Source organism: Prionailurus viverrinus, chromosome B2, assembly GCF_022837055.1.
Source record: "Prionailurus viverrinus isolate Anna chromosome B2, UM_Priviv_1.0, whole genome shotgun sequence".
In the NCBI taxonomy this organism is placed as follows: Eukaryota; Metazoa; Chordata; class Mammalia; order Carnivora; family Felidae; genus Prionailurus; species Prionailurus viverrinus.
In genome coordinates this window covers 38,046,905-38,059,135 of record NC_062565.1, presented here as the reverse complement: position 1 = coordinate 38,059,135, position 12,231 = coordinate 38,046,905, and the positions used below count along the sequence as shown (strand labels likewise).

At 36.8% G+C, this 12,231-nt stretch overlaps 1 protein-coding gene across 5 annotated transcripts in view; it reads left to right on the top strand.

The window, feature by feature from the left end:
* KIF6 (kinesin family member 6) overlaps positions 1-12,231 on the top strand; it is a 386,512-nt gene that overhangs the window by 94,157 nt on the left and 280,124 nt on the right. For 4 of the 5 annotated variants that reach the window (XM_047860796.1, XM_047860795.1, XM_047860798.1 and 1 more), the window contains one exon: positions 11,568-11,697. In XM_047860796.1, coding sequence (XP_047716752.1) covers positions 11,568-11,697 — 130 coding nt within the window. Of the gene's footprint in view, positions 1-1,963; positions 1,966-11,567; positions 11,698-12,231 lie in introns of all 5 variants that reach the window. The other variant, XM_047860799.1, reaches the window with a different exon arrangement.

The window sequence follows — 12,231 nt, the reverse complement described above, 5'->3', positions numbered from 1 at the left end:
AATCTCAGTGAGCTCTTTGAGGCATTATAAGGAATTTAAACTGTATGCTTATCCTCAACTTAACATTTTGTTGGAAAATGCAGCATGCACATGAAACACCTCAGGAAACTTTTACAAAATACAACTGCTGTCACCTGTCCAGTTAATAATGTGTGTACATGCAAAAAAAGCATACAAGTCATTTAGAGTTACAGTAGTCTTACGAATAGAGCCGCGTCAACCAATAATCCCCTGTCATAGCCCACTTCCTCAGTGATTTCCTAATTTTATTGGCATAAGCCAGGACCAAAGTTCTGACTGCGCTAAGATCTGGCCGTGCTGCTGGTGGGAGTAGTGCTGAGTCAGCCTAGAGGGAGGACACATGGGGAAGAACCTTTTGAATGAAATCTAGGTGAGGGAGGGGAAGAGGTTCCATTAGAAAGCTAGAGGGGTCATCTGGACCAGATGATAAGTGTCGCAGGTAGTGTATTAATCTCCCAGCTCTGAAACTTCTATAGCAGTTAGCCTACATATTATAATTATTTTTTAATATAATTTATTGTCTAATTAACTAACATACAGCGTATACAGTGTGCTTTTGGCTTCGAGAGTAGATTCTCATGATTCATCGCTTACATACAACACCCAGTGCTCATCGCAACAAGTGCCCTCCTCAATACCCATCACCTATTTTCCCCTCTCCCTCCCAGCCCATCAACCCTCAGTTTGCTGTCTGTATTTAAGAGTCTTTTGTGGTTTGCCTCCCTCCCTCTCTGTTTGAAACTAATTTTTCTCCTTCCCCCATAGTCCTCTGTTAAGTTTCTCAAATTACATGTAGGAGTAAAAACATATGATATCTGTCTTTCTCTGACTGACTTATTTCATTTAGCATAATACTCTTCAGTTCCATCCAGGTTGTTGCAAATGGCAGGATTTCATTCTTTCTCATTGCCAAGTAGTATTCCATTGTATATGTAAACCACATCTTCTTTATCCATTTATTGCTTGATGGGCATTACAGCTCTTTCCATAATTTGGCTATTGTTGCTCTGGAAAACAGTGTGAAGTTTCCTCAAAAATTAAAAATAGAATTACCCTATGACCCGACAATGGTACTACTAGGAATTTATCCAAAGCCTATGTATTGTTTGGCTAACTATAATTGACCTTGTGTTTTCTGATTGAGTTCTGGGACAGTTGAAGACATTTTTCAAAGTGAAAGTTACTGTGAACCAGAGATCAGACTGATGCTACTCAGGCTGGCTGATCACCTATTATCTTTGAGTACATATCTGACTTGATCTAAGAAGGAAGCCCTAGGAATAACCCAGTTACAATAGCAAAAGAAGGTAAAACACTCAGGAAATGTTCAGGGTCTTTGTGAAGATAATGCATTTTTTGGTGAGAAGTGAAAGAAGTTTGAAGATAAATGGAGAGCTGTTAATCTGGTTCTGAAGGAGAAGTGTGAATACCTTCAAGAGGTCAGTTCTTTCCATAGGTAGAGGTTCAGTGAAATTGAGAGCAAAATCTTAAAGACTTTAAAAAACAGGAAGGAGTCCAGAGTTTATCTGAAAGGATAAACTCCCAAGAAGAGCAAATAAATGCCTGAAACATAGAGAAATAAAAGAGGACTAGTGATGCCATGTATTCAAATTAGGTAAAACTCTAATAATGAGATTGTGTTGTACCACTTTGGAATTAGATAAAGACGTGAGAACAGATAAACCAGAATCAGATCCTGTACCATGCCACTATTTAATGTGGACAAAAGGAAGTTATTCAGTCACTGGTATTGAACATTTTTGTTAGTAAACTAACAACTGCTTATGACAACAGACCAATTTACAGTGGCTTAACCAAATTGTCTGTCTGCCTCCACCCTGCCCCAACCCTGCACACACACGTAAGGGTTCTCAAGTTTGGAGCCACAGCTGCTGGGGAAGCTCCAGGATGCATTAGGCCTTCCTTTTATCATTCAGCTGAGCCGTTCTCAGCAGTAACTCTAGTCCTGCTGCAGAATGACTACCGTGCCTTCAGCATCACATCCACATTTCTGGAAGAAAAAAATAAGGAAAAGGGCATGTGTTAGTTGAGGCTGCCCCTTTAAGAGTCTTTCCCAGAAGCTCTATCCTTTGACTTCATCTTTACTAGTCACTGACCAGAATTATGTTACATGGCCAGTTGTAGTTGCAAGGGAGTCTGGGAAAGTCTAGTATTTTAAAATAATTCCCTGAACACAAATCAGAGCTTAATATTTACACAGAAGGGGAGGACAGATCCCATATAGTCAGCCTACAATGTGAATCGCAATTAGTTACCTGGAGGAAAAAAAAAATTCATGTGGATCCCTTATTTCTTTCTCTGCACCTGCATCCTAAAAAATAGAGGAAAATATATTATTAATATTAAAGGGTATAATATGCGTGCACTTATACCACAAATCTGCAACATATGCATAAGAAAATAGCTTTAAAGAAATACATCAATGTATTATCATTATCCTTGTGATGGGACTCTGTTTTTGTCTTTTAAAACTCTACTTTTTAGAATTTTTAAACATTTTTACAGAAGCATGTATGACTTTTATAGTTGGAAAAATAATGAACTTTATGTTAAAATGAAAATAAATAATGATAAATAAACTCAGAACTGGTCAAATGCAATAGCATAATCTGAGAGGTGTATAAATCTGTTTACCTGACAGAGGAAGTGCTATGGTTTTCCAAAATTAGAAATCCATGGCCTCTAAATCTATTTACTCCTATAATTTACCCAAATGTGGACAACTTGACCACATAATTTTGATGATACAACCATGCAATCTGAATGAGAAAGCAAGTATTAGTGAAAATGAGAGGAGAAATATCTTCTTTGGAAACAAAAAAAAGTTGGTAGCTCTGAAAAAGACACATTTTTTCGTGTGTGGCTCTACAGTAACTATATGGAATTAGGTCAAAGAAGACATTTATTAAATGATGAGTTATTTGAGTCTGGAGCACCAGAAGGAACATGATATATATGGCTGAATATAATTGGAAATTAGCAAAGGGTACTGGTGTAAGAAGGAGAATAGCAAGCATAGTATTTGACGCGTAAAATATTATCTTTTGTACAATTGTGCAAATGATGATTGCCTATAAGCAATAAAGCACAGTAAGCCCTGGTTATGTACATTAGATTTGGGGGCCATTGGTTTATTGGTGGTTGCACAGTGATATTGTTTGGGGGTGAGGAGAGTTTGGTTAGTTTAATAAAATACAGAAAAGTGACCTTATCAAGTTCTAAACATTTATCATATTTGGATACAATTTTGTAAAAAAAAATAGAAATGAAAGAACGTTTCATGTATATACTAAATCTTAGTGAAATAGTTAAATGACAGTAACCAATAAATAAATGAATATAACCATCTGTGAGCAGAGTGTTGGTTCTCCCACACAGTAATTGTAGCTGGCACGATTCTGCCTTTGCCTATCATGGGTAATTCTCATTTTGGTCTTCCTTCTCCACAGCAGTGGCCAATAGCTTCCAGTTCTCTGTCTCGAGTTCTTTTGATGATATTTGTTTTCATAGCATTTGAAAGCACGAGCACAGTATTAGATTACATTAGATGACTTAATCCTTGCTCATTTTCAGACAGGGAATGAATCATGTACAGGTGTTGGCATCTCAGAAATGGCAGGCCTGTGGAAGTAGAATAACATTAGGGTGTTGGTTAGGTTCTTTGGGAAATCAAGTGGATAGGAGTTCAAATCCAATAATGTTACAATTTAACAACATAGGTAAATTATAAACAGTAATAATAGGATTTAGGAGAGGATATGTACCAGCTGAAATAAAAGACATTGATATGGATAGCAAGCATTCATCACAACATTCACTCACAATACTTTGCAGCTTTGAATTTGGACTTGTTCTTTTTCTGATAAAGCATTTCATTTGTTAGTATACCACGTGTCTCTTTTAAAAAGTTAAAACCAAGTTTTTTTTCTTAAAGACTTAATTTTTAAAAGCAGTTTCAAGTTTACAACAAAATTGAGAAGAAGGCACAGAAAATTTCCATACACCTCTGCCTTTACAAATGCATAGCCTTCCCCACCACTCACCAGCATGATATATTTGTTACAAAAAATGAGCTTAAATGGACACATCAAAGTCACCCAAAGTCCATAGTTTACCTTAGGTTCCACTCTTGGTATTGTATGTTCTGAGAGTTTGGACAAATGTATAATGGCATATATCCATTATGATAATAACATACAGAGCATTGTCACTGCGCTAAAAATCCTCTGTGCTCTGACTAGTTATCCCTCCCCTGCTACCTCTTATCCTTGGCAACCAATGACCTTTTTACTGTCTCCATAGTTTTGCCTTTGCCAAAATGTCATATAGTTGGAATCATACAGAATGTAGCCTTTTCTTACTGATTCCTTTCACTTAGTAATATGTATTTAAGGTGACTCCATGTGTTTTCATGACATGATGGCTCATTTCTTTTCAGTGCTTAATTATATTCCGTTGTCTGGATGTACCAAAATTGATTTATCCCTTCATCTACTAAAGGACATTTTGGTGGCTTCCAAGTTTTGACAGTTATGAATAAAGCTGCTACAAACATCCATGTGCAGGTTTTTGTGTGAACATAAGTTTTCATCCCTTTGGAGTAAATACCAAGGAACATGATTGCTGGATTGGCGGTCATGATGCATATGGTAAGAGCATGTTTAATTTTATAAGAAATAGCCAAACTGTCTTCCAAAGTGGCTGTACCATTCTGCATCCCCACTAGCAGTGAATGAGATCACCGCACATTACTGATAAGGGCTAGCGTTTGATGTTATTAATGTTCTATATTTGGGCCATTCTGTTAGGTATGTAGTGGTATCTCGTTTTAATCTGTGTTTCTTTGATGAAAAAGATGTGGATCATGATTTCATATGCCTTATTTTCCATCTGTATATCTTGTTGGAGAAGGCATCTGTTAAGGTCTTTGGCCCATTTTTGAATTAGATTTTCTGCTTGCTTATTGCTGAGTTTTCAAAGTACTTTGTATATTTTGGATAACAGTTCTTTTTCAGACATTATCTTTTGTAGTGTAGAAGTTTTTAATTTTAATGAAGTCCAACTTATCAATTATTTCTTTCATGAATCATGCCTTTGGTGTTGCATATAAAAAAAAAAAAATCACCATACCGAAGGTCATCTAGGTTTTCTCCTATGTTATTTTCTAGGAGTTTTATAGTTTTGTATATTACATTTAAGTACACGAACCATTTGGAGTTTACTTTTGTGAAGGGTGTAAAGTCTGTGTCTAGTTTCATTTTTGTTTTCTTGGATGTGGATGTCCAATTGTTGCAGCACCATTTGTTAAAGAGACTATTTTTGCTCCATGGTATTGTCTTTCCTCCTTTGCCAAACATCAACTTACTATATCCATGTGGGTCTATTTCTGGGCTCTCTATTTTGTTCCATTTATCTGTTTGTCTTTGCTTTTACCAATATCACACTGTCCTGATTACTGTAGCTTTATAGTAAATCTTGAAGTCAGGTAATATTGGTCATCCAACTTTGTTTTCCTTCAATATTATTTTTGCTATCTGGGGTCCTTTGTGTCTCCATATAAACTGTAGAATTACCTTTTTGATATCCACAAACAACTAGGATTTTATTGGGATTGCACTGAATCTATAGAAAATTTGGGAAGAACTGACATCTGGACAATATTGAGTCTTCCTATCCATGAACATGGAATACCTCTTCTTTTATTTAGTTCTTTGGTTTCTTTCATCAAAGTTTTGTAGTTTTCCTCATATAGATCTTGAGTGCATTATTTTAGATTTGTACTTAAGTATTTTTTTAGATGCTAAATGTAAATGGTATTGTATTTTCAATTTCAAATTCTCTTTATTCATTTCTGGTGTATAATAAAGCAACTGACTTTTGTATATTAACCTTATTAGTCTAGGAGTTGTTTTGTCAATTCTTTCACTATTCTACATAGATGATCATGTCATCTGTGAACAGAAATAGCTTTAGGTCTTTCTTCCCAATCTGTTTACCTTTATTCCCTTTTCTTGCATTATTGCATTCACAAGGATTTCCAGTACAATATTGAAAAGCAGTGGTAAGAGGGACACCTTTGCTTTGTATCTGATCTTAGTGGAAATGCCTTGACTTTCTCACCATTAATTACGATGTTAGCTGTAGATTTGGGGGAGTAGTCTTTATTAAGTTGAGACGGTTCCCCTCTATTACTTGTTTATTGAGAGTTTTTATAGTAAATAGGTGTTGGATTTTGTCACTTTTTCTGTCCTATTGATATGATCATGTGGTTTTTTGTTTTTAGCCTTTATATAATGGATTACATGAATTGACTTTTGAATGTTGAACTGACCATACATACTTGGGATATATGCCACTTGGTTGTGGCATATAATTCTTTTTACACTTTGTTGGATTTGATTTGCTAAAATTTTGTTGAGGATTTTTGCATCTGTGTTTATGAGACTATATTAGTCTATAGTTTTCTTGCAATGTTTTTGTATATTTATGTTATTAGGTAATGCTGACCTCATAAAATGAGTTAGGAAATATTTCTTCTACTTCTGTCCTCTGAAAGAGATTGTAGAAAATTGGTATAATTTCTTCCTTAAATATTTGCTAGAGAACCTGGTATTTTTAGTAGGTAGAATTAAAATAACTTAATTTCTAAAATGTCATGTGATTGGCTATATTCTTCATTATCAGTAAAAAAAAAATAATGTTAGATAAAACTATAAAGAAAAGATCTATTTTTCAAGCTCCTAGAAAAAATTTTCAAAATGTCTTAATAATGATTAAATATAAGAAATATCAATTACTTTTAGCCCATTCTGCCTAGGTTAAGACCTATGCAAAAATGAATTGAATGTTTCTGAAACTTTCTCCAGAGATATGTTTCAACTATTTTATGTAGCAACTATTTTATAACAGATGAAATCTTCTGGATTTATAATCAATCAATTTAAAATTGTTTAAATGCAGGAAGGACCACTCCCCTTACATATGTTTCCTAAAAATGTGCATCTTCTGTTTTTCTCAAATCTTTGCCATAAAGAGCTTCTGAGAATGTGTATTGGGGTGGGGGGAAAAAGGGAGGTTGAAAACCATTGAACTAGAGAGTAGTCTCTTCATTAAAATGAACAGTATAACTATGTTTACAACATGTGAAACATATCCATTTATTTAGAAGACCCTGACTGGATCCCCTTCCATTTTCATGAGGCCTGCCTGCTATCGATGTTTCTGTAAGTTAAGGTCACTAACTAGACAGGGCTGCTTCTTTTCGGGATAGCATCTTCATGTGAATTATTAAAAGGCACCCTGCCATCTGTTGGAAAATTGTTATAATATGCTAATTTTGTTAGAAGATGCTTCATTGCCCTCTGACAGACATTTTTCATGATAAATACATAGACTCATGATGTGAATTGCACCCTCTTGAACACGGTACCATTGTACAGTGCATGGCCTGCACAGTCACATGGTGGATTTGCAAGTAGGAAAACATAGAAATCACCATGGCAACACTTGTTTGCAAAGTGAAAATGAGAAGCCAGATTCATTGCAGTAACTCCTGGAAAGTTCCTGTTCAGCAAGTTGGTGGTATTGGAATGTTGTGGAGGTAGGGTGTGGAGAGGGGACGGTTCTTTCATTGATGGCTCCCATTATTGAGAACAAGAGCTTGGCTATTACTCTTCCTCTGTCTTCCAGCCAGTTAGAAAAAGCCTACAAATTCCAACTACTTAGCCAAATGGAAAAGATTCTCTGTTTACAGAGAAAACACAAAGCCTGCTTCTTCCCCATCATTAAGCAGGCCGAGTATACTTAGCAGAACTTTTCCACTTAGGTGTCCAAGTTAAGGCTATCAGTGACTTTTTGCTTGAAATCTAAACATTTTAGAAACATTTTGTAGGGAAAACTATTCACAGGCCCTTTCAAAAAGAATCAAATAAATAGTTTGGGGGGTTTCCATCTTGGAATTAGGATGTTTATTTAAGAAACTCTAATTAAGCCCTCTTTCAGGCCCATGAAAATTATAGTCAGAATTGAGTGGCAGACTAAGGATTCAGGGAATAGCTATTGATTTGTGAGAGAGAGAAAGAAAAGGCCGAGGAAGGAAGCAACTTGATGAGAAACTTTTGCTAATGGTTCTTATTTCCTCCAGCTTTGAAAATGCATTCTACTAGCAGCAAAGTCTAAAACATTCTCACTCCCTGATTAGTCCACCTAGGCAGGAGTAAGTTCCCAGGGCATGGCTCAGGCTGGGCTTCTGTGAGCAAAGGCATGAGAGTGGGTGGGGCTGAGTGGACTCGTTGCCTGTCAGACTGAGTGCAAAAGGGATTTTCAGTGAGGGCAGGCAGGGCTATGAAGGAAAATACAAAGCCTCATGCCCGAGGGATTGGGCAGAAACCGGGAAAGAATCTGAGGAGAAGAACTGGCAAAGGAGATCCTGACTGGAGAGAGCAAGTTGCACCACAGAAGATTCCAGAAGGATGCCAGAGATAGAGCCTTTTATAGGGTGGCCGCAGATGAGCCCTAAGTCGAGAGAGAACCATGAAAGAAGCCAAACTAAATTGGACACCAACCTGCTATTTTATTTACTGTTCAAAATCTCCATGGGCAAGAAATCAGAGAGTTGTGAGGAAAACATAATATCAGAAAAGCATGAGAGAGATGCATAGTGATGGGTCACAAAAGACAGCTGACAGTTCTGTACAGAAAAACGGGGGGCACATGCAAATTGCCATTTTGATCAAAGTGACAAAGCTGGCCAAGCACCTGGAAGTAAATATGGAAGTGTGATAATTCTGAAGTAGCCACGCTGGAGATCAAAGGCTCTGAATGATTTAGAAGAAAAAAGTAGCTTAGCCAAATGCCTCTGATGACATTTCACAAGCACTTCCTGTCTTATGCTTCTATTCTGTGTAAATACAATCCCAAATCAGTGACCCATTTAGGCTGTCTAACAAATGAACACTTTCAGAATTCCAACCTTGCTTGTTTTCTGCATTTCTTATTCCAGTGAAGTAATGGTGAGAGATGTATGTATGTTGAGTCCCTACCAGCACTTGGGTTTTTTGATTTGGCAATGTTGTAAGGCCTATGGGATGGGAGTTTAGGTAGATAATACTCCCCAGTTAAGTTATTGTTGTGGCTGATGAGTGGCTTAGCTTACCCATCAGCAGCATGGGAGGTCAGGGAGGTGGGCAAGAAACTTCCCGTGAAAAGACTAGCTTTTTAAAATTCACAGTGACCTTGCCTATTAGTAGATGTAGCGCAAGAGGAACTTCAGCTGCAACCAGTGAAATGAGTAACTTTCCCCTTTGGGCACCTGGTGGAACTGGGTGGGAAGTAGAGATAAAGAAACCAGAAATCTCCACCCCACATATCTACCTTGTAGGATTATTCAAGATGAAGTCAATGGCTTTCCGCCTTGACCACACACTAGAATCACCTGGAGCTTTTACGAACTCCGATACCTGGACCGGGCCCCCAGCACACTGAAATCAAAACCTTTTAGGATGGGACCTGGCACCAGCATTTGCTGTTTTCTTTTAGTTCTACAGGTTGTTCCTATGTGTGGTCAGGGTAAGAACAACTGGGTTAAGTGAAACAATGTGGGCATGCTTTTGGTGCCCAGTGAGTGTGAGCGTCCTCCTCTTTGAATAAGTTCCTGCTCTTCGTCCCTCTCCCTTTTCTGCACGTGCACGAGGTCGTGCTGTATCTGGCTTGGCCCTGCAGTGTGTATCACAGATGACTGTGCCTCAGAGTTGGGGGATTTGTTTTTATCTTCATGTTGACAAAGAACTCTTCGATTTTCACTTTTAATGTACCATCTCGTCACTTGTTTCGCGTTTTTATCTTCCTTCCAATGTTACTTAATTTCTTGCACCCGGAGGCCCCAGAATATTTGGCTTCAGGAAGAATTCTGACTTCTGTGTCCCTAGTGATTGACTTTAGCTAAATCTTCTCAAGCACCCTAGAAGATCAGGGTGGCTATGAAGTTTAAGGAATAAAGAGTGTTCCTAAAAAGAGATAGAATTCATCCATTTCACTTAAAAATGCCTTCATGTTTTCCAAGCATTTTTGAACTCTTAAGCATTTTTAATAAGCTCACTTATGAGTCTTGTTGAAAAAGAAATAAAATACACTTGTTTTCATTAAGGGAAAAGATCTTTTTCCATCTTAGTTGGTATTGTTGAAGGAGACAAAAAGGAGTCCAAAACTTGGCAACAGAGTACATTATTAGTGACATATTGGTCACAGATGTGCTGGTAGAGTTACATTTTCTTCCGGCAATTAGTATTTTAAGTACCCACAAATTACATATGAAAGCCCAGATAACCTCCTTCCCAAAAGGGAAGGATGAAAAATTATATTTGCAAAATCTTCATTTTTAAGGTATTCTAAATATGTTATTATAAATAGGCAAGTGACACATGTCCAAGTAAAAACACATCACCAGTAACGCTAGATGGTGCCAGCCTTTACTTACTACCTTCAATTCCAAATGCCTTCAACGAGTGCAGATACGCAGAGATACTTTATGGCAATTCTTGTGAATTATAAGATTTTCTTTACTTAACAATTCTTGAAAAAAAAATCAAAAAGGCAAAATTCAAGAGACAGAAGGGAAATCTCTCTAGTAATTTTATTGCTTGAATCTGTAGGCCTTTGAAGCAGAGTATAAGGAGTTCACATTGCATTCAGTTGCAGAAAGCCCTAAAAGGACTCCAAGGAGAGTATTGATAAGCCAACTCTGGAAACAGGGTTAAGATTCACTTGGGGAGGAAATGGTGTTGGCATCCCATGAAGGCAGTTGTAATAGATGAACGTAATTCCAGACCTAAAGCTTTGACTGTAAGGATGTAATGGAATGAAAAGGTGTGTTGTTTAAAAAAAAAAAAAGGATCAAGAAACACATTTGATGGACATGAAAATAATGACAAACTAAAACTATTATAAGACTTCTTGAGAATTTTAAAACTCACCTTGTTAAGAAAACTAGACAAGGTAATAACTCCTGGAGAGATGACAGACACTTCAGTCTCCATCAGTCTCCATCGTGTTTAAATTGATGAGCTAACCAGTTTGAAAGGTCATGTAAATTGAAAGTGATATAAAATTGAACAAAGGGGAAAAATTAGGAGAAGAAGAATTAGTGCATTCCCTATGTAAGAAACTGAATTATGACATAGAAAAAATAATAGGGCCAACTTTACTGATATATAGGTAGAAGGTTATCTGTTTGCATTTTTAATTTAGTAAAAATACGTATGATTTAGTGATCTGATGATTGCAAAGACAGATGGCTTTAAATCAGGAGCTTGTGATATACTTTTCAGCCCCCGAACTATTTAATAACACTGTCAAGGGAATGTCAGTGTTTGATGTGGATCCAGTACTGCCTGGTGTCTTGCGTATCGTTTGATTTTGTAAGTTCAAGACGTAGTACTATACAGCTTTTTAAAAATAAACCCATAAGAAGACTAAACGTTCTTTTGATTCTCAAAGTATCTTGTTTTTGTTGCCTCCCATTTCCCTAGGAAAGTGACAGTGTTTGAGGACCCTGACCAGAATATTCACCTGAAAAACCTGTCTCTCCATCAGGCAGCGACAGAGGAGGAAGCTCTGAATCTGCTTTTCTTAGGAGATACCAACAGAATGATTGCAGAGGTAATGGACTTTCCTCCGTGAGCTGCTTTTTCCGTATTATGAGATACAATAGAATTTTAGGGGCAGTAATGACCTTAAAAATAATCTCATCCAAATCTCATGGTATAGGTTAAAAAAAAAAAAAAGACCAGATTCAAAAAAAGAAAAGAAAAGAGAGAAAGAAAACTTAGATTCAGAGAATTGAGGAGACTTTCCTAAGGTCATTCAGGTAGTTAATGGGCAGCAACTGAAATCTCGGCTTTTTTCACTTTTATGTTTTCAATCTGATGCAAATTAGTTTGCAGATAATCGATGAAAACTCATGAAATATTTTAATTATAGGAATTTTTGCATCATTTTTGAAATTTAAAAATGCACAGTTCATTATTCCTAACCTCAGATCATCCATGTGTTGGTATATTGTTTTCATATCCATGTATTTAGGGAATTGTTACTTATAAGGCATTTAGAACAATCCACTGGACATGAGAAGTGCTCTGTGTATTTACAGCTCTTGTTGGCAGTGTCACAAACACTGCTATGGTGTGTAGTGTA